This window comes from Zootoca vivipara, chromosome Z1, assembly GCF_965207765.1.
Source record: "Zootoca vivipara chromosome Z1, rZooViv2.hap1.1, whole genome shotgun sequence".
NCBI classification, from domain to species: Eukaryota; Metazoa; Chordata; class Lepidosauria; order Squamata; family Lacertidae; genus Zootoca; species Zootoca vivipara.
In genome coordinates this window covers 15,594,322-15,616,196 of record NC_142583.1, presented here as the reverse complement: position 1 = coordinate 15,616,196, position 21,875 = coordinate 15,594,322, and the positions used below count along the sequence as shown (strand labels likewise).

General features: G+C 43.0%; 1 protein-coding gene across 13 annotated transcripts in view; it reads left to right on the top strand.

The window, feature by feature from the left end:
* RBM47 (RNA binding motif protein 47) overlaps positions 1-21,875 on the top strand; it is an 82,891-nt gene that overhangs the window by 22,606 nt on the left and 38,410 nt on the right. For 2 of the 13 annotated variants that reach the window (XM_060278899.2, XM_035111934.3), the window contains exon 1: positions 13,299-13,806. The exons of 4 other annotated variants lie outside the window; for them this stretch is intronic. Coding sequence is in view for 3 of the 9 variants with exons in the window: in XM_088660872.1 (XP_088516998.1) it covers positions 9,847-9,982 (136 nt within the window). In the remaining 6 variants the exon portion in view is untranslated. 7 more of the 13 variants (XM_088660877.1, XM_035111935.3, XM_088660872.1 and 4 more) reach the window with 6 other exon arrangements.

Genomic DNA, 21,875 nt, shown 5'->3' with positions numbered 1-21,875 from the left:
CCAGACTTATCTCGTCTTCCCAATCACACAACTGTTTTACTCCTCCCTTCCCTTACTTTGTTTGCCATCTAGCCTGATTAAGAATTCTAGAGATCTGGAAAGCTTGCAATCTATTAAACCCCTCAAATGTGCTTGTTGAAATGTGAATTATCTCCAAGGAGCTGAATGTTGAACCAAATACTATGCCATGCACTTTCCCCCCTCTTTTTCTCTTAAAAAGTTGTGGGGGTCCTTTCAAAGCCCAGTAGTTTCAAAGCCCAGTAGTTCTGCTTGCACTCACAAAAAGTCACTTTGTGGAACATAGCATAGACAACCCCCATGTTCTCAGTACACATCTCCATGTCTCTTCCGAAAAGCTGGTTTGCTTTTATTCTGACTTTGTTTTCCTACGTCTGACAACTCACATTTGAACCAAGGTCGGGTGTCGAAATTTGCCACTGCCTGAAGCATTGGTATAACAATGAAAGGAACGTTCCTGGGAGATAATCCATTAAATTAGGGAGTACTGGAAATCCAATTTAACACTCATCGCTAGGAAGATGAAACAAATTGTGACAGCAAGGATGTGGCATTGGAATGGATACCAAAATTAACCGGAGATCAAAAAGCAAAACCCTGAAGATAGATTGAGTGTCAACTCAATCTCCACACTTAACATAACAAAAACAAGTCTACCTGTGAGTTAGTAAAGTAAGAACGGCTTTGCAGTTACAAAAAACAGTCTACAGTGGTGATGGTGAATACATTCCTAAATGGTGCAGGGGGGGATTGAGGTGACTACTAGCCAATATGCCTATGTCCTGTGGAGGGGAAATCGATCTGACTCGTGTGCATGAATTGGCTGGACACCTGGATTCAAAATGCAGGGCTTTGCACAGTAGGAGAGAGCCCCAGGAGAGTTAAAAACACCCTCTGAGTTAACCAGCAACAAAGCATGGAATATAAGTTTCATTTTGCATATCCCATTTAGTCTGCCTCAAAACACTTCCCCCCCCCAGTAATGAGCTTATCATGCACTGTTAAGTAAGTTTAAAATGCTTTACAGTGGTACCTCTGGTTAAGAACTTAATTCGTTCCGGAAGTCCGTTCTTAACCTGAAACTGTTCTTAACCTGAAGTACCACTTTAGCTAATGGGGCCTCCTCCTGCTGCCACGCCACCGGAGCACAATTTCTGTTCTCATCCTGAAGCAAAGTTCTTAACCCGAGGTACTATTTCTGGGTCAGCAGAGTCTGTAACCTGAAGCGTTTGTAACCTGAAGCGTTTGTAACCCGAGGTACCACTGTACTTACTAAATTAAAAGGTCTGTTTCATATGTTATTCTATGCAGCAGCAAGGAGATCACAGGTCAATTGCTCCTGGGTGCAGAATACATCAATCAGTTTCAAATATATGGTTTTGTGGTTTTATATCTTGATTTTATTCTATAAACAGCCCTGAGACCCCCGGGTATAGGGTGGTATATAAATTCAATAAATAATTAAATAATTAAATAAAATAAGTAGTCTGAATCTTAAGCAAGTTCAGATACATCCATCCTGGTGGACTACATGGTGTGAAGAGAGACAAAGGAAGAGAAGCAGCTTCACTTCCTCTCTCATGGAAGCAAGGGGGCGTGGCCTAGTCAAGTTTAGGAACATAACTTTATGGTCTTAACTCTTTCACACACTAACTAGGAGCAATTTCCCACATGTCCTGCCTCCCCTTGTCAGTGGCAGTATGCCTCTGTTTATCAATTGAGGGGAGTCACCAGTGGGGAGAATAGGGGGGTTACCTATAGGGGCTTCCCATAGGCTTCTGGTAGACCCCTATTGAGAACAGGATGCCAGCCTACACGTGCCATTGGTCCAACCCAGAAGGGCTTTTCTTATGGTCTTAAAGTGGTGGACAATCCACCATATGCAACACCCCTCTGGGAACAAAGGGAAATTGGATCCAGTCGATCAAAGGCCATCTTACGTCACGCCTGTCTTGCCCTCATAACACCCTGGTTCAGGGCCAAACACTTGCTGCTACAGGTGGGACTGTCACAGGTTGCTAAAGTATAGGTATGCTGACATAGGTTTCTAAAGTATAGGTAAAAGGTAGAGGACCCCTGGATGGTTAGGTCCAGTCAAAGGCACTCATCTCCCTTTCAAGCCCAATGGAATGCAAGTGGCACTGTGGTCTAAACCACTGAGCCTCTTGGGTTTGCTGGTCAGAAGGTCAGTGGTTTGAATCCCTGTTGAGCTCCTGTTGCTCTGTCCCAGCTCCTGCCAACCTAGCAGTTTGAAAACATACCAGTTCAAGTAGATAAATAGGTACCACTGTGGCGGGAAGGTAAACGGTGTTTCTGTGTGCTCTGGTTTCTGTCACGGTGTCCCGTTGTGCCAGAAGCGGTTTAGTCATGCTGGCCACATGACCCAGAAAGCTGTCTGTGGACAAACGCCGGCTCCCTCGGCCTGAAAAGCAGGATGAGTGCCGCAACCCCAGAGTCGCCTTTGACTGGACTTAACCATTCAGGGGTCCTTTACCTTTTTTATAAAGTATAGCAGGGCTTCTATGGGAGCTAGAGGGTTTCCATGGCCTAACAAAACTCTAATCCATCAGCAGAGAGGAATTTCATTCCTAGCCACTTCCAGACAGTAGATTTGGACATCAGGATTTCTCAGTTTGTGTCCCTGCACCCAATATTGATCCCTTTTCTTTGTTACTAAGTGGAAGAGCTAATTGGTAGAAGGGTTTGTGGCTTGACTCCGGATAACAGACAGGATTCTAAAACACCTTGGGTATAGAAAAGGGTGTGTCGTTGTTTTTGCATTGCAATTATCTGCGATATTTGGGAAGCTTTAGATTACAGGAGTGATGCGATTTAAAACATGTGTTTAAATGAATTCCAAGTACTAAGCTCCGGTGCTGTTTACTCAGAGTGATTATGATTGACAGCTCAGAGCTGCTTACCTTGACAAGGTGAGAACTGGCAAAGGCACATCTCACGTTTTCCTACTGGAGAGACTTGTGGATGCATGAAATGGCTTCTATTCCAGCAGGTTACTTCATAGTGGAATTTACAAGATATAAAATCTCTCAACCACCCTGACCACTGACAGTCACATCCTTTACTGCCAACCTGACTACTCTTAGCTGTCAATCACAATCACTCCGAGTAATGCATTATACGTAGGGCTGTCTCTGAAGACGGTTCGGAAACTTCAGCTAGTGCAGAATTCAGTGGCCAGGTTGCTCACCGGAGCAAGACAGTTTGAACATATTACACCTATCCTGGTTCGACTGCACTGGCTACCAATTTCCAGGGCCAATTCAAAGTGCTGGTTTTGACCTATAAAAGCTTAAACGGCTCAGGACTCCAATACTCTATATGAACCTACCCGGACCCTAAGATCATCTTCTGAGGCCCTTCTCCATATGCCTCCTCCTCAAGAGGTCTGAAGGTTGGCAACACGAGAACAGGCCTTCTCTGCAGTGGCTCCCCATCTGTGGAATGTTCTCCCTAGGGATGTTCGCCTGGTGCCTTCGTTATACACCTTTAGGCACCAGGCAAAAACGCACCAGGCCTTTTTTGATCCGATTTACATCCTATGCCCTATGCAGTATATAAATTCAAACACAACAACAACAACAACAACCAGCATGAGAGCTTAGTACTTGGAGTTGCCAGAGGGTAGAAAGCTTAGTAGATAGCTCAGGACCAGCTTCAGCCCCCTAAAGTCTGTCGTGAAAATCCTTGCCAATTAGTGTAGAAAATACAGAGTTGGTGGTGCAGAAAAGTCTGTCTCTGTATTAAGGCAGCTTCTGTCCATTCTCAGACGGACTTCACCTCAGGTGTCAAAGGTTTTGAACCCAAAGTTGTCAACCCTAGGCCTCTATCCATTTTATTTCTTTTTTAAAAAAGAACATCAAATTAAATGACTCTAAGCTACGACTCATAAGTGTAACTGATACCTTGGGTTTCTTGCTATAGAATTAAGAACCGGTTTTGTAGCATACTTGATAGGCACATGTGATACACCCTCTTACCGGGTGCTTTTATTGGTCTTCAGCTTTCCCTTTTGCATGGAAAGTTTTTAATAAGGCTGCTCTGGGCAGAGCCTCTCTTAATAAACAGCAAAAAGAGTCCACATTGTTCTGCTGGGCGGGGAGGGGGAAGGCTCCCTTTTATTCAGCGAAGAAGCAAACAATGTTTTGGTCTCTTCTCCAAGTACCGGTATGTCTTGCGGTTGCCAGACCTCAGGCCGGGAACCTGTCTCAGGCCGTCTCAGTTCCACCATGGCAACTCTAGCATATGCCACACCAATTCCACCCGGTCATTTTGATACATTGTCACCCTATTTACAAAATTTAAAAATTCCCAAATACAGACACACTTTCACTTACGCGAGATTGAATATGCTGCCTTCGGCTGTACTTGAGGGTCAATTTACAAAAACCCTGGGAAAACACTTATGTCCATGTGGAGATGGTAGTATTGAATCAGTGGCCCACTTCTGGCTTGCACTCTTGATAAAGATTTGAGGAGTGAGGTTATTATTACCTCTCTACTATACTATATCTACCAGAGTGGTGCATGCTCTAGTTATCTCTCGCTTGGACTACTGCAATGCGCTCTACGTGGGGCTACCTTTGAAGGTGACCCGGAAACTACAACTAATCCAGAATGCGGCAGCTAGACTGGTGACTGGGAGCGGCCGCCGAGATCACATAACACCGGTCCTAAAAGACCTACATTGGCTCCCAGTACGTTTCCGAGCACAATTCAAAGTGTTGGTGTTGACCTTTAAAGCCCTAAACGGCCTCGGTCCGGTATACCTGAAGGAGCGTCTCCACCCCCATCGTTCTGCCCGGACACTGAGGTCCAGCTCCGAGGGCCTTCTGGCGGTTCCCTCATTACGAGAAGCCAAGTTACAGGGAACCAGGCAGAGGGCCTTCTCGGTAGTGGCACCCACCCTGTGGAATGCCCTCCCACTAGAGGTCAAAGAGAACAATTACCAGACCTTTAGAAGGCATCTCAAGGCAGCCCTGTTTAGGGAAGCTTTTAATGTTTGATGGATTTCTGTATTTTAGAATTTCTGTTTTTTTTTTTGGAAGCCGCCCAGAGTGGCTGGGGGAACCCGGCCAGATGGGCGGGGTATAAATAATAAATTATTATTATTATTATTATTACTACTGTCCAAGCCAGGTCGCTCAGCCATTGCTACTGTGTCCTTTCTTCTTGCAGATCAAGATAACCAGGCAACAGCAAAAACTGCAAAAAATTTAGTAGGGGAATCAGAACAAGATCTATTATTTGATTTTTGGTGTAAACCTCCGGAGTGCATTTTGCATAGTTAAGTTTTTACCTCTATCTTCAGCACATTGTATTTTATTTTATTTTATTGCTAGTGCTAGGAACTGGTGCAAATAAAGATTCTTCTGATTCTGCCACACCCATCCCAGTCGTGCCCCCCAGCAGGTGCTATTTGCACACATATATGTTTAAGACATATTTTAACATAATGGGTAGAAGAGGCCCTTTTAGAAGGAGAGAGATGCACCAGACCTCTGCAATCCTTGGCCTTGCTAATCTCCAGTGGACCGAAACTTCTTTTAAGAGTTTTCACCTAGCAGGCAGAGCTGGGAATAACCTCTGCATCCCCTTCCTCTGGAGACAAGTATGGTTCAGCTGAAGCTTTCATGCATCCTTGCAAAACACGCAGGCGCAAATACTCTACCCCCTAAAGTGTTAATCTTCAAAACAGAAATGTTTCTTTTCTCCTGTGGTTAAGTTATGACAACTTGCTGAGGCAGGCAACATTGTGGTATGAGAGAATTACAAATGTTGGACAAAGAGCAGCTAGCATGTAACCTTTAGGCATCTAAGGAATTTGCTGTTTCCAGGTTACACTATCAAAATTGGTAGGGTCTAGTCGCACTTTCTGCACATCGGGGTATCAAAATTAAATGAGGTTGTATTCAGACTGGTGGCACAATCTCAACCATGTCTGCTCATCTTGGTTGCTCCCAGCACTTGCATCAGAAATTTGACATAGCTGCAGAGCATCTATTATTATTATTATTATTATTATTATTATTATTATTATTATTATTATTATTATTATACTGCCCTATACCTGGGGGTCTCAGGGCAGTTCACAGAATAAAATCAAGATATAAAACCACAAAATACAAGTGGGATGGGAGAGACATTCTGTGGCCAGCTCATACAACATATTCCCTAAGCTCAGATCCACATCATTGTCTAAATGTCTTGCAATCTATCCTCCCTTCTGCCATATAGTGGTATCTCTGGTCTTTTCAATGGAAACTACAAGTAAGTCAACAATTATGAAATCATAGAGTTTAATACTTTTGTTTCTGTCCAGAGGAACATTGGGTGGCTTAATATCTCTGTGAAGGATTTTCAAGTTTTCTTTTGTGTAGTGCTTTTGAAGTTGTTAAAGTGATTTTACCAAGAATGCTAGACTGACAATTCATCCTAATACACTATGTATATCTTTTCAAACTCTAGTGAACAGGGTACCGGTAGCTATGAGCTCCATACACAAGAGTGCTCTATAAAATTGAACGATAGACAGCCGCAACTTCGCAAAACTACATCCAAATCTATTAAAACCTGTTTCTACCTATTTCCTTTTCATTGGCTGTTAGTTGCATTCTTCTAATGGCCCTAATTTTGCCCACTTTTAAACTTTTACAGGACAGCCGGGAGCCTTAGGTATAAAAGGGGTGCACTTTTTCATAACCTACAGCAACTTTTAATAGTTACGCTGGAGCATTAACAAGCAATGCACACATTAGGCATCATTCAGTTCCAAGTTAATAAAAAGAGAGTGTGGAAATATGGTAACAATGTGTTCCCCAAAGGCAAGGTTGTAAATAAAATTATTGGGATGAATATTACAATTGTGGGGGAAGCAATTTTCTTCATTCTGTCTGAGCAACCTATATCATCTGGATTTGGCAAATTTTAGAAAATCAATTTTTAAATTTCCAATTCTTCCTTTCTGCTTCCAGCGAAAATCCTCTTGGCAATTCATGCATGTTCCATTCTGATTGTTCTTAAAGCTGAGCCTATCCAAACACCCTTTCCTAATCTATTTAGGAATCCCTGAAAGCTTGTCATTGACACCCAAGCATGGCTTCCAGACTTGTGAACTACAGTTGGTTCAGACAACAAGCTTTTGTGCAACAAACTCGTTTCGCCAGAAGATCGAACTTTTTTGTGATAAGGAGAGAGATTGGGGAATACACTGGGAATTGTAGATAGATAGCACTTGCTTTAAGGCAATGGTGTCTAGCCTTCTTGCAAACAGGTCAGGAGGAATGCTCAATAAACATATCTCCTGGAAGCACCCAAAATGTGTGGCAGAAGATTCTGGTGCATGATCTGGGGCACTCACTATAAATAAAAACTTAATAAACTTTTGTCTGTGCCACAATGGTATTTCCAAGTGCACCTCTGGCTTTCTCCTATATATTTTAAAGGTAAAAAGGTAAAGGACCCCTGGGCGGTTAAGTCCAATTTTAAGTCCTCATCTTGCTTCAGACCGAGAGAGCTGGCGTTTGTCTGTCACGGGGTTCAAACTGCTGACCTTCTGATCAGCAAGCCCAAGATGCTAGGTGGTTTAGACCACAGTGCTGCCACGAACCCGACAGAAAAAATGTAAAGCATTTGCACGGGGGCAAAACCTGATCATTGCTAAAAGAAGCTGTTAGTTGGGCTGCAACATGCCTCTGTATACAAGAAGCCTAATTCCTCAGCAATGTAAGAAACTTCCCGTGACACCTCCCACTTGAGCATTTTGCTAGAAATACAACATTTATGTATGCTCAAAAACTTTAGCATTTTCTCCACATAGCACAGGGGATGCCCAAGTGAGTGTCTTGACTGAGGGCCATTTGATGAATTCAAATGTCCAAGTCTCTTAACAAGTATGCTTGACCAGCTCCATATTGATCGATGTGTAATCTAAGCATCATTTGGGGATGTGGGTGACACTGTGGTCTAATCCACTGAGCCTCTTGGGCTTGCTGATCAGAAGGTCGGTGGTTCAAATTGTCGGGTCAGCCGGGGGCAGGAATGATCCACAGGCATAATGCAGGAATGAATCCAGCCCGTCTTTCCCATCAGCGTGCAGCGTGCAGCTCTAGAGAGTTACAACAGCCCTTCCCGACGATTTATTACAACTCATGTATTGGAGACACTGAGCACATATTCAGAGTCCAGCAGAGATAAAACCGGATGAAGCCAGGCTGAGGTTGTGTACTAAAAGCTCCTTTATTAAGCATAAGGCAGAACAAAAGAAAAACATGTCTCCTCTCACTGAGAGAAGTCTGAAGAAAAAAACAAACAAACGAAAACAAGAATACAGCAAACATCCGCTCCCATGATTCCAACAATCTTTGCTAGAATGCATAACACAGGCATGTGACCTGCACAGTGAGAGGAATAGAAACCTAACATGAATCCCCATAACAGGGTGAGCTCCTGTTGCTCTGTCCCAGCTCCTGCCAACCTAGCAGTTCGAAAGCATACCAGTGCAAGTAGATAAATAGGTGGGTAGGTAAACAACATTTCTGTGCACTCTGGTTTCTGTCACGGTGTCCTGTTGCACCAGTTATGCTCGCCACATGACCCAGAAAGCTGTCTGCGGACAAATGCCGGCTCCCTCGACCTGAAAAGTGAGATGAGTGCAGTACCCCATAGTTAGCTTTGATTGGACTTAACCACCCAGGGGTCCTTTTTTACCAGAAGCGGTTTAGTCATGCTGGCCACATGACCCAGAAAGCTGTCTGTGAAAGCTGTCCCTCTGCCTGAAAGCAAGATGAACGCCACAACCCCATAGTCGCCTTTGATTGGACTTAACTGCCCAGGGGGTCCTTTACCTTTTTACCTAAGCATCGTTTATATATTCAACCACACAAAAATGTGCTTTTGCATGTGTTACCCTCCCTCCTCCCATTTTTAAAAGCCTGCGTGCACCACACACACACAAAAAAAAATACAGCAAGCCCATTGTATCAGTTTAAATGGACAATCTTAAAAGTGTTCACCTTGGGGAAAGGAGTAAATGGAGTTTGTTGCCATAATACTGGCCAAGCTAGGAACAGCACTGTTACTGTGCCCTTCGTGCCTCCCAGGCAAGCTGGGCTTGGCAAGCTATAAACTTTCCTGAAAACTGAAAGGTGTTCTCCCCTCACCCACCCTCAAGTTCCTTTACTTCCAGGTTGCGATCTTCCAATAAGGAACTGCTGCTCTAAATGTGCCCCCCTTCCAATGGCAATATGGTGCAACACCGCAGCACATGTCGGAACCGGTTGGACAGCTTCAAGGAAGGAGATATTGTGAAATGAACTTTTCTGCACCCGCCAGATATGTGAAGATTAAACTGCAGGACAGCCACTGTTGAGAGAGAACCTAGATTTCTGAATCAGATCCTGCTACTTTCTTTGAGCACGACCATTAAAATATGCTAGAGGAGTGAATGCAAACAGATACTTCACATTCTAAATATTTCGCCATCGCAGGAGCTTGAATCGTCAAATGGCAGAGTTGGAAGGGACCACACAAGGCTCATCTAGTCCAACCCCTTGCAATGCAGGAATATTTTGCCCAATGTGGGACTCGAACCCACAACCCTGAGATTCAAAGGCTCATGCTCTACCAACTGCACTAGGAATATTCCCTTAAGAGAGAAGGCCAATGTTTTACTTTGCTATCCATGTTTGGATTTAATTCCCTGCTTTTGGTTTTCACTGTGCTGGGCAGGATCTGTAAAAGGTGGAGGAAATTTAAACCAAAGTGGGAGAGAGAGAGTCGCTGCCAAAAGCATCGTACCCAGTTGTCATAATGGAACTTGAGCAGTCATCTACACCTTTTCTTACTTTTGCTGCTTTAAGTTACCCGACTTTTGTTTTGAAATTTCACTACTGGGAGCCCAGACATATGTTTGCAACCCCCCTTGCCTCCACAGCCAGATTTCAAGGTACGTCTTTTGTAACTTCTTTTTTCGGGGGGTGGGGATATGTCATTTCTTATTCAAACCTCATCCAATAAAAACACTGGCCATTACTGATCCATGGCTAGAGGTTTTCCTGTCAAGGACTTGGCTGACGGGGCAGAAGGAACCAATTGCCTGAGTGTGAAGCCGGCAACCGGGTAGAGTCTGGCTCAGCCCTAAAACTCAGACACAACTTCTGTAATCTTATAGGCAAGAGCTGCCCTTTTATCTGCAATTGTGAAGGCCATTGAGACAAAAACCATGCAGGGGAACACGAAAGCAGACAACTCTGAGTTGGGAAGGCTTCAGCAGAAAAACAACAGCTCATGTCAGGGTAGAGACACAAATTCCAGGGGTAGTGTGTTGACCTGAGCCGACCCAGGAGCTGTTTATAGGATCGGCAGCCATTCAAATCCGGGAAGATTGTTGCAACAGCAAAAAGAGGATCTGTCGGGACTCAAGCCCAAAGAGGTCCTGATCCTGGGACCTAGTGGGGTGTTTGGCAGGGATGGAGACCAGAGTATAGCAAAGTCACATGACATGGCAATGTTTATGCGTATGGTTAGGCTGCAATTTTATTTTCATTTTTGACCTGGCTTCATTATAATTACTGGAGAATCGTTACAGTTGATTCCTGTTCCTTTCAGGGTGGCTGGTTAGATGAGTTTGGTGTGAAAATCCTCTTCCAGCACCAAGACACAGGAATTCCATGTTGAATGCGTCCTGTTCAAAATGCTTTGCATTTAAACGGTAGTCACACTGAGCAAAACTTTTTTGAGGAGGTGAAAAGCACATGTGTTCCAAGAGGTAGAAATGTACATCTGGACTCAAAGCATGCAAATGAAGGTGATCCCCAAAGAAACCAAAACAATGTGCACATTTAACCTTATTTCTTGCTTAGTAACTTGACTCAGCTACGCAGCTAAAATATAATGTTTTAAGTGTGTTGCAAAGTGCAATACACAAATGTGACACTAGATGGTGATGGCGAGCTATGGTAAATCCAATGTATTTTCCAAAACTTTTTTTAAAGCATTTTGGCAGCGTTTTTTAATATGTGCTTCGATTCCACCACTGTTTCCTGATTTATCTGCATTTGTTTGAAAAATCCACTTCCATTAAGCGTGGGGAGTTTTCAGATTTTCATAGCTGTTTCACCACAGTATCAGTGCACACACTATTCTGGGGTTATATCAAGCTTTCAATACTAAATTATAGCAGGATATCGCTCATAGCCCTGTGCTGCCAGCCACGGCAGAGCTCAGTGGAGGGAGAAGCCAGCCAGCCAGCCGAGACTCAGGGGGCACTTGCTTGGAGGCAGAGTCCGTATGCACAATTCAGCCCAGTCCTAAGGTCAGGAGTATCTCAGATGATCCAGGGGGTCAAGAAAGCAAAGATTTCCAAGGTTACGAGAAGCAACAAGCAGCAAGGTCTGGTCAGGAACGACAAATGTTGTTACCAGAAATTGACTGAGACTGGAAACCCTGCTTAAGAAAGCTGGAGCTGGCTGGTTCTCATTAGGAGCTGGTTCTCATTAGGAGCAAGAAGGCTGATTGGCAGCAGGTGGAGTTCCTTCACCTTCTGCTCCTTCAGGCTGCTGTTCAGCAGGTGAAGCTGACTCGTGGCCCATTACAATATCCCAAACACTGTAAGGTGACTCTGCATCTCTTCTCGGCAATGAGTAAACATTGTTGTGCCAAGCTGCCCTTGAAATATCTATGCACTATTGACAAGAGGTTGGTCTCTGAGGCTGTGTCATGGAGGTCAGAGCACTCTCTGCCATTGGCATGCAAATAACAAAAATGCCTTTTAGTTATTTGTGTCTGTATGATAATGGAGAACTTTGCAACACTCAGGGAGTGTCATTTTGCATGGAAAACAGTTTTGTCTCTTTATATATGGCAACCATATTGTTGGAGAGATGGGGAGATATTGAAAAAACTCAAAAGAAGATGGAGAGACACTTGTAACAATCTAAAGCTTTGTCATATGTCCCATTGCTTCCAAATAAATATAGTCAATATTGAACTTCAAGACATATTTACCATGATGTATCTTGTTGAACGTCATTTAACGTTCACACAACACACTTAAATGGGGTTGCCATATTTCAAAAAGTGGAAATCATTGCCAAAATTGCAAAGAAAAAAGAAAAAAGGTTTTAAAGCTATTTTAAAGGAAAATAGGCAAAAACGGCACTGCCAACATGGTTGCCATATGTCCGAATTTATCCAGACATTTTTCCGATTTCCGCCTGGACACTGCTTCTGACTGCGGTATTCCGGGTATTTCTGGGAAATTCTGGCTGTATGCCAACCCTAACTTAAAGCAGCATGATGCTGCTTTAAATGATTATGGCTTCCATCGAATAATTATGGGACCCTGTATAAATAATATATACGCTGTTGAAGAGACCTTGCTTCCAGCCATCTTGAAAATGGGTGCAACTTGAGTTTGATTTTGAACTTGAAGCTATATCATGTGTGTTCTGAAGGCACGAACCAACTGTCAAGCTTTTTTCTTTTCTTTTGCAAAAAAAATATCCAAAAAGAAGAAATTGTAAAGTTGTTGTGTGTTATTTTTGAAAATGGCCCAAAAATACAATGCTTCTGATCATAGCTGTCAAGTTTCCCCTTTTCTTGCAAGGAATCCTAATGTCAGCGTACTGGAAGAAGCAAAGATCACCAGTGCCAAAGCAATGATTCTTCAACATCAACTTAACTGGACTGGTCATGCTGTTTGGATGCCTGATTATCATCTTCCAAAGCAACTACTCTATTCCGAACTTTAAAATGGAAAGTGTAATGCTGGTGGTCAGCAAAAGAGGTTAAAATACTCTCTCAAGGCAAATCTTTAAAAAAATTAGCATAAACACCGACAATTGGGAAACACTGGCCTGTGAGCGCTCCAATTGTTAAACAGCTTTTACCAAAGGTGTCATGGGCTTTGAAGACACTCGAACTCAGGATGAAATGGAGAAATGTGCTAAGAGGAAGGCATGTTTGGCAAACCCTCACCGTTATAAACCCCCACTCAGAAACATATGTCCCCACTGTGGAAGGATTTGTGGATCCAGAATTGGCCTCCACAGTCACTTACGGACTCACTGTTAAAACGTTGTTCATGGAAGACAATCTTACTCGGCTATGAGTGATTGCCAGAGGAGAAGAAGAAGCTACCTGAGAGTGGGTGTGCTCAGAGCCTTAAGGCAACATGAAGCCCGGACAGTCCAGACTGACCAGTCCTGGCCTTCTGACCTTACGTGGTCAACAGAGCAGGAACACCTACCTGTGGCATTTCCAGGCTTTCCTCTGGCTCGAGAACATAGGCTCCAGTTTGGGATTTGGGCATGTCTGTCCCTGGCCTGCCTCTGGCAATGAGCTGAGATCTGCATGTTCATTTGCTGTAATTTCCTATCTGCTTTTTGGCTTGCCATGTTTCATTCCTGTTCTTCACTGTTCTAACGCCAATCTCTGTGTACTCGACAATTGCAATTAATTTACGAGGGAATTATTCTCTCTCATTCTCTCTCTCTCTCTCTCTCTCTCTCTCTCTCTCTCTCTCGCCTTATTTTCAAGTCTTGCGCAATTCCCGGATTTAAAAAGGTCTGTTCGTATTGGTAACTGCTGGGGAGTACCTTGTCCGCTCAAATGCTTTCACTGTGTTAGTGCCAGTTTCTGCTCTCATCCTTCTGTAATTGTTAACTTGAATGGAATGCAAAAACTCTGGTTTGGGGCTAGTAGAACTTTAACTTTTGGTAGATGGTGAAAAGCAGGAATGGAGGGAGGTAGACTTTTTCTGCTCGAAAGGTAAGTCCGTATGTGTGTTTATATTCATTCATGTTGCATGGAAAAGTTTTGTGGTTCTCTGCTTTTCCTCCTTTCCCTTTCCTTGTGTTCAATGTGCTATGTATCGTCTGCTCTTCTTCGTTTTTTTTTTAAAAAAACAACGCAGCTGTCAATGAGATGTCTCTGTTTCGCTCCAAAGATTTATTTTGAAATCGAATACTGTTCCTTTCCTAACTGTTCCTTGTCGGGTTTTTTCCAGTTAAACACGCCTAGGCTTGAGTACAGATTAGAAGTTAACAATAAGGGGAAAGGTTGTTGCGATTTATGCCCCACAATTACATGCGAATAGTCTTGACTGATATATCTATGGAGGGTTTTTTCTCTCCCTCCCCCCCCCTCGCAAGGCAGATAAAGTGGCAGTGGCCAGGGAGAGACACACACTGGGGTTAAATCTTGAATCTGGTGCCCTTGCTGTATTTGTGGTTACCTGAATACTGCATGTAAGTGTTTTGTTACCATCATACCCTGTTCTCAGTGGTGTTTGCATGGAGGGTGGAACTGAAGGTTGTTTAGTGTCTTGTAAAACATTTACCAAAAGCAATCAGCCATAGATTTGAAGGGCATTCCATTGCCAGAGAGGGAGCGAAGTTGCACGAAAGAGGGCGAACGCCAGGTACTTGCCAGGTACAGTTTCATATATTTCATCTTCTCCTTATCCAAGAGGCTTTCGGCAGAGGGGCACTGTTTGTGATGACGTGGAATGAAAAACGAAATGGGTCTCAAATAGTTTTGTTAAATAGCAACCATGTACCTGTATAATTCATTTCCATACGTGACTTGCGGGAGTGAACGTTCGGTGACTGTTTGTGGATGGATTTGGGTGGTTTTGCACTAAACAAAAAACCCACCCCAATATTAGTTATGAAATGGTTTCAATGTGACTCAGCAGCAGGCAAATCACCCATGAGTTTAGGGTTTGCAACATTAACAATGTGCAATTCAGTGATTTGCAACTTGGATGTGGTTAAAGGCTGATTTTCTTTGCAAGGTTCTGCTGTGTTGGTTTTCTTTGTAAAATGGATATTAGAAACAAGGCTAGCTTACTGTTCGTTGTGGCTTTCCCCTCGTACAGTAACATGTGTGTTAACATGTTCTAGCGTAAACACGGATAGTTTCTGACTTAGAGAGAGTGTAAAAAATGGAGGATTTTACTGGCAGTTAGAAGCTACACGGTGTACAATTAGAGGTTAATTACATAGGGATCCCTAATCTCGCTTGCACGCAAAACTTCACGTTTTGTGAATGTCTTGAGAAGGTCACATACCAACTTTTTGTGCATGGGGAATGCAAAGTGTATGGTTTGTTGGCAAATTGGCTATTCTGTACACTGCAAAATGTAACAATGCAAAAGAGGCTTGCTTTTCTGTGCACTGCTGTTTCGTGGCGTAAAAGTGTCAGTGTTTATCGCCTAGGAAAACCAATTGTGCTATCTTTCTCAAAGCAATGGATACTTTTTGAATTGTGGCCGCATTTACCTGTTGAGCCTATGTGCTCTCCAATTTACGCTAAATGGATAGTGCCGGAATACAACAGTTCCTAAACATCATTCATATGAATATGAATTAAATTATCTTGAGCCACTAGCCATTGCTATTTGTGTATAAAGGACAAACATATTTCAACCATTCTTTTGAGGATAGTGGTTCTCTTCCTAATCGCTGTATCCTAAAGACAACGATCAGCATGACTGTAATCCAGTGACTCTGTACCTGAATCGTTTTTGAAGAAACGCTTTACCAAAAAGAGCAGTCTCCAATTTGCAGCTTTTGTAAACAGGCCTGCTTGTAGTAGTGCTTTACCTTTCCTCATTTGCTAGGACAACTATGTGGTGGACTTCACATTTGTCTTATACACTTCACAATGCATAGTTGCTTGTGTGCCTAAATGCTCAGTTCTCATGTTCTTGGTGGGCAGAAGACAGATCAGGATTTACTGGAAGACATCTGGGAAATTTGCAAGTGATCTGCAATGGCAGAAGGGCTTTCCCCAACAAAATAAGGCTGCTGAAAAGTAGAAAGGAAAAGAACAGTAAGCAATCTTTTGTGGGAAAGGACTGAAAGCTCAGTTCTGGTACCAACCAAAAACAAATTCTTTGGCTCCGAACATGCTCAGAAGCACACTTTAGCCATTTAATTCTGACTGTATGTATTTTACACCTGGCTGCGGTTGATCAGTCTAGGGCAGGCATAGGCAACCTTGGCTCTCCAGGTGTTTTGGAACTACAACTCCCATGACCCCTAGCTAACAGGGCCAGTGGTCAGGGATCATGGGAGTTGTAGTTCCAAAACATCTGGAGAGCCAAGGTTGCCCATGCCTGGTCTAGGGTTTCTAGTAAAAAAACAAAGAAGATCCAACAAGCCTGCCACTTGTATCCCTGTTCTAAGTTTTATAGCTTCTCTTGGGTCACAAGGGCCTCAATTTAAAGCTAAAAGAGAGGTGACAATGTTATCTATTGTCATGTGGCGACATTTTTCTTTTACAAAAACTGATCACCATAAGAATTGGCAGATGATAAGAGATGGTACACAGTGCATGTTTACTTGGAAGTAAATCCCAGTATGGCTTACTCCCAAATCAGGGTAAGTAGGATGGGTAGCCTCAGACTTTAATGCTACTGTTATAGAAAAATAGGAGCGCCTACATACTCACACGTAAGTCCCATTTTCTTCTGAGTCATAGCTGCCAAGTTATCCCTTTTTTAAAGGGATTTTCCCTTATGCTGAATAGGCTTCCTCGCGAGAAAAGGGAAAACTTGGCAGCTATTTTCTGAGTATATGCTTGTCTTTCCCTCTTGCATGTTCCACAAGAGGCTAATTCAGTCCTCAAGTGACTAGGCTTTCTTGAACTTGCTCCCAAATGAAATGGCTCCATATGGGTTGGATGGAGAGAGAAAAGGGTGAGGGGAACCCCAGCCTTGGAAGTAGTCAGAAAAGCAAGAATCCATATGTCATGTTTAGAGTGTTGGACGAGGACCAGGAAGACATGAGTTCTACTCAGGACATTAAGTTCAGTGGGTGACCTAAGTTAAGGCAATAGGGAGAAAAGTGGAGAGTAAAAAAATTAAGAAAAATACAGGATGATGAAAATTAAAAGTAAGGAAATAGAAACTGTTATAGCTGAATCTAAAAGGAAAATCAGATAGAGGGGAGTTGGGGAAGCAAAAGAGACAATGAGTTAAAAAGATAATATAAGATGATGTATGTGTGTTTTTTGTATTGTTGTGTTTTTGTTTTCTATAAAAACTTTCTAATAAAAATATTTATTAAAAAAAAAAGTTCAGTGGGTGACCTTGGTTGGGGGCCAGTCACCCTCTCCCAGCCTGACCCAATTCCAGGGACTTTTGTGAGGAAAAAAATGGTGGTGGGGTGGAACATCTGACTTCCTTGGAGAAAAAGCACAATTAACACAGTAGCAATCAGAATAAAATGGGAAAAGCGAGGTTTCCATTTTATACTGAACGTGCATTTGTTGACAGAGGTATTGCACTTTCTATGTTCCAAAATGTCCATCTTTAATCATTTAATCCTCAGGCACTGTCTCAAATTTAAGGAGCACTTGCTCTGAAATAAGTGTGCAACCTTAAGGCATTTGAAATCTTAAAAGAGCAATTTAAAAATAATATTTTTTTAAAAAAACTTTGAAGAATGACAGGACAATAAGCTGCCCAGGTTTCCAGAATGATCTGGCTGCAAATCAATATCATGAATATAAAAATGGGCGTTGGACATATTTTTTCCTGTAGCTGGGGGTGGGGGGTGGGAATGGACATCTCCCCCGACTCTCTGTATTGTAAGGGAAACTGAATTGGGAAAATGGCCTTAGCAACTTGCTTAGATTATGTGAGGGATAAGCTACGGACATGAGTGAGGTGGATTTTATCCCATGTTAGTCATCATCTGCATCCTTGTTTACTAAGTTCCAGTCAGTTACACCTGCGCAAATACAGTAAAGGTAAAGGGTCGGCACACAAGTCTCAGAGAGAAATTTAACAGCAGAAACTTCTGTCGGAATGGGAATGCTGAGGTGGCAAGAACGTTGGGTCTTCTGTATTTATTTGCAAGGCTCAAATTATTTTCCAAACTACTTTTTAATGGGCATTTTGCATGGTGCCCTGATTATGTGCAAACACACGCAAATGCAGCCGGAGTATAGGAAAGCCAAAAACATTTAAAAAATAAATAGAACCATTATTTTGAAATGATATAGAAACAATACAGAGTGAGAGCATGGGTAGAGCACATTAAGGAGCTCCAGTGCCTTCCTTTCCCCATGTTTGTAGGGGGATTTTTGTGGTCTTCACAGTCTTGGAATTGGCAGACCTGCCAAGATAGGTGGCAAGCTCCCAAATCCAGTGGTACCTTGGTTCTCAAATGCCTTGGTACTCAAACAACTTGGAACCCAAACACTGCAAACCCAGAAGTAAGTGTTCTGGTTTACGAACTTTTTTCAAAAGCTAAATGTGCTCCGTTTTGAGTGCTACACTTCCATTTTGAGTGTTACGCTGAGGTCTGTATGTTTTTGCTATTTATTCTGTGTTTTTGTTTTTGCTGCTCTTTTTTGTTTTTTGTTTTTGTGGCTGTGTGGAACCCAGTTCAGCTACTGATTGATTGATTGTGTGACTGCAGTACATTGTTTATTGCTTTCATTTTATGGATCAATGGTCTTGTTAGATAGCAAAATTCATGTTAAATTGCTGGGTTTTTTAAAAAAATGCTGTTGTTTTTAAAAGTCTGGAATGGATTACAGTCATACCTCGGGTTGTGAATGTGATCCGTGCAGGAGGCACATTTGCCACCCACAGCTTTCACAGCCTGAAGTGTCTGCACATGCACATGACGTGATTTGGCGCTTCTGCACATGTGTGTGACGTAATTTTGTGCTTCTGTGCATGCGCGAGAGCCGAAGTAACCCGTTCCAGTACTTCCGGGTTCGGCGTGGTCCGCAACCCGAAAATGCGCAACCCGCAGCGTTTGTAACCCGAAGTATGACTGTAATCCATTTTGCATTACTTTCTATGGGAAAGGGCGCCTTGGTTTTGGAACAGACGTCCGGAACGGATTAAGTTTGAGAACCAAGGTACCATTGTACTCCCCAATGAGAGATGCAGTTCCCTGGGGACTGTGGCTGTTCAGGAATTACACTTTCCCATTCCATGGAAGCCTTTGGACCTGTGATTTTGTGTTGCAGATGCCCAAAGCCATCTCTGGTCTCGGGCCACCGGAAGCACCTTGCGTATTTGGTTGTCTTGAGGGATCCTGTTAGGATCCCCCCCCCTCTTTTGCAGAACCATAAGCAATTTGGGAGGACAGCAAGTTGTTATTGTCTTCCCTTCCAGAGGCTCCTTTATCCATAACTTGCCCTTTCAAGAAAGGGACTGCAGGTAACTGGGAATCCTTGTTAGTAAAGTGTTTCCGGGGTTGCCAGTTGGAGAGATGGATTATTGGGCATGCAGTGGACTCGCTTCTCGCAGAGAAAACTCCCATGTGCGTTCTTGCCTAGATGGCTTTCATGGCTTTCTGCAAAGCTGGAAGGAGCCTTAAAACAAAATCCCTGACCTTCAGGAGTTAGTTGGTTTTCTGGTCTGTTGGGCAAAAAAATGCTCTCAGGACACACAACCATTGTCTGCTCAGCATAGCAGAGACAAATACATGAGGAGGAGAGACCTGCAATGTGTGGTGCAAAAAGTTTAAACTTTGTACAGATAACCCTGATGCAAGATTGAAATACACCAGAAAAAAGTTTTAAAATGTATGCAATATATCAAACAATATCAAAATATGCTTACAACAGTGCTGACAGTATTAGTAGTCCTATAAATAGCGATAAACTGCCACCCATAACAAAGAGAAATGCATATTTGCAGTGTTAATCTTTTAACTACCTAGTTAATGACTGCCACCCCCCATTACACTCAGGAAACACACAGTAATATCTCCATTTACCCCTTCTTCTCCTGGAACTACTATTTAAATGCCACAAAACAGAACTAATTAATCTCCAATTAAGCACCAATAAGAATAAAAACAAAAGCTAAAGAATTATGTTGTAATTACAAACTCATCAAAACGACCTCTATAAGGCAGCCAATGTATCCTTAGCTGGAATCCGTATATCAGGATTCCTTTTTTTTCAAAAACCACAAGCAAAAGCCATTCTTAAGTAACAGAAAACACCGGATGGGATTCAGCTACGTTTTACTCAGGCTAGACATGCTGGAATTAATGAACATGACTAAGACTATGTGCACATTGCTGTTTAGTCTAGTTCCAGGCTTTTGAATGCATGTGCACATGATGTTAAAGGATGTGGGCAGCGCTGTGGTCTAAACCACTGAGTCTCTTGGGCTTGCCGATTGGAAGGTTGGCGGTTTGAATCCACACGATGGTGGCAAACTCCTTTTGCTCTGCCCAGCTCCTGCCAACCTAGCATGCCAGTGCAAGTAGATAAATAGGTACCGCTGTGGCAGGAAGGTAAACGGCATTTCCGTGAGCTCTGGTTTCCATCACGGTGTCCCATTACACCAGAAACCGTTTAGTCATGCTGGCCACATGACCTGGAAAGCTGTCAAACGGTGGTGGGGCTTCCGTTCCCTTCCCTGTGTGCCCCAAATATCTGCTCCAAGGGGGTTCCCTGGAGGAGATCGGAGGGAAAGAAGAACTGCTGTGTGCTCAGGAGTTCATTGTGTCAGTGGAGCTGCGACATTGGATACGGTCCTCGGAGTTCAGGTCTTGACCCTGCTTCAAGGTCTCGTGCAAGCCCATGAGGAGTTTGACAAGTGCTCTTTCACGTAGGGATGGGAAGACACCTTAAAGTCCAACCCATTCCAGTTCTGAATTGGGCAAGGGACTAACTTCGTTCCTTGTTGTCGTTTCCGTGTGAATCTGAAAAGTTTATTTCTGAGTAAACATGCCAAATGTTGACGCTGCACAATTTCACGCTCACTACAGGAAGGAGTCAGAATCCTTGGGGGGAGAATTTCACTTCCTGAAAAATACACATGAAAAATATGTAGAGCAGGTATCCATTCTGAGCTAGTTTAATGAGCTGTATGAGAACAAACAGGGAAAAGAAAATGCTTGTGTTGCATACTGGGATATGTGCATTACATATATTCCTGTGATCTTGTTTTATCAAGTTGCTTTGCTGCCCATAAAGTTCATTAGATGGAGTACATTTCTGGTCCCCACAGTATAGTGGAAGGAAAAAATACATGTATAATTTTAAGCCAGAGTGCATTTTAAACTATTACCCCAGAGGCGGGGGAGTTTTTTTATTACTATGCAGTTCTGTTGAACCAAGGGCTTAATTGTTTTCAGGATGAAGTTCCAAGCCCCATGCAATCAAGTACTTGGCGTCAGATTTTAAATGGGAGATATGGTTGTGCAGAAGGTCCTAAACTTCCATAAGAACTAGAAACTTAGCTTCTCTCCCCCTTTTAAGTGAAGACAGGAAATATTGAGATTCTTTTCAAGTTGCCAAGCAATAGTCTGCAACCTTTCTTGATCTGGGGTCCGCCTTTAACTGAAACAAGTATTAAGGTCCCATTTCTTAATTCTTTTCACCATATATCTTTCTGATGGTGCTGCTGTTGTGAACCATGGCTTGATCTCAACCATCCCTCAACCCGCCAGTTGAAGACCAGTGGCCTAATTTTTCAGAAACAGGAAATGCTGTCTTATGTTCTACTTTATGGACAGGTTTTTTTTTTTTGGAATAATTTTTATTAATTTTTAGAGGAAAAAAAACACATACAAAGTATACAACATAAACTCTGTCCCTTCATTTTCCCTCCACCCACCAGCCCACCTCTGCCACCAGTGAGCCCCATGGGTATTGGGGAACAAAGGGGTCCATTTTAAGCTGGGTTTGACCTCCCCCCTCCTTCCTCCCCCCTCATCCCCCCCCTGCCACTGAGAGGACAAAGGCGGAGGTTTGAGAATAGAAGGAGGTTTGAGAATAGAGAGGAGGTTCCCAGCTTGCCATCAGGAAGGTTTATTGCTTGCAGTAAATTGACTGACACACAACCATCT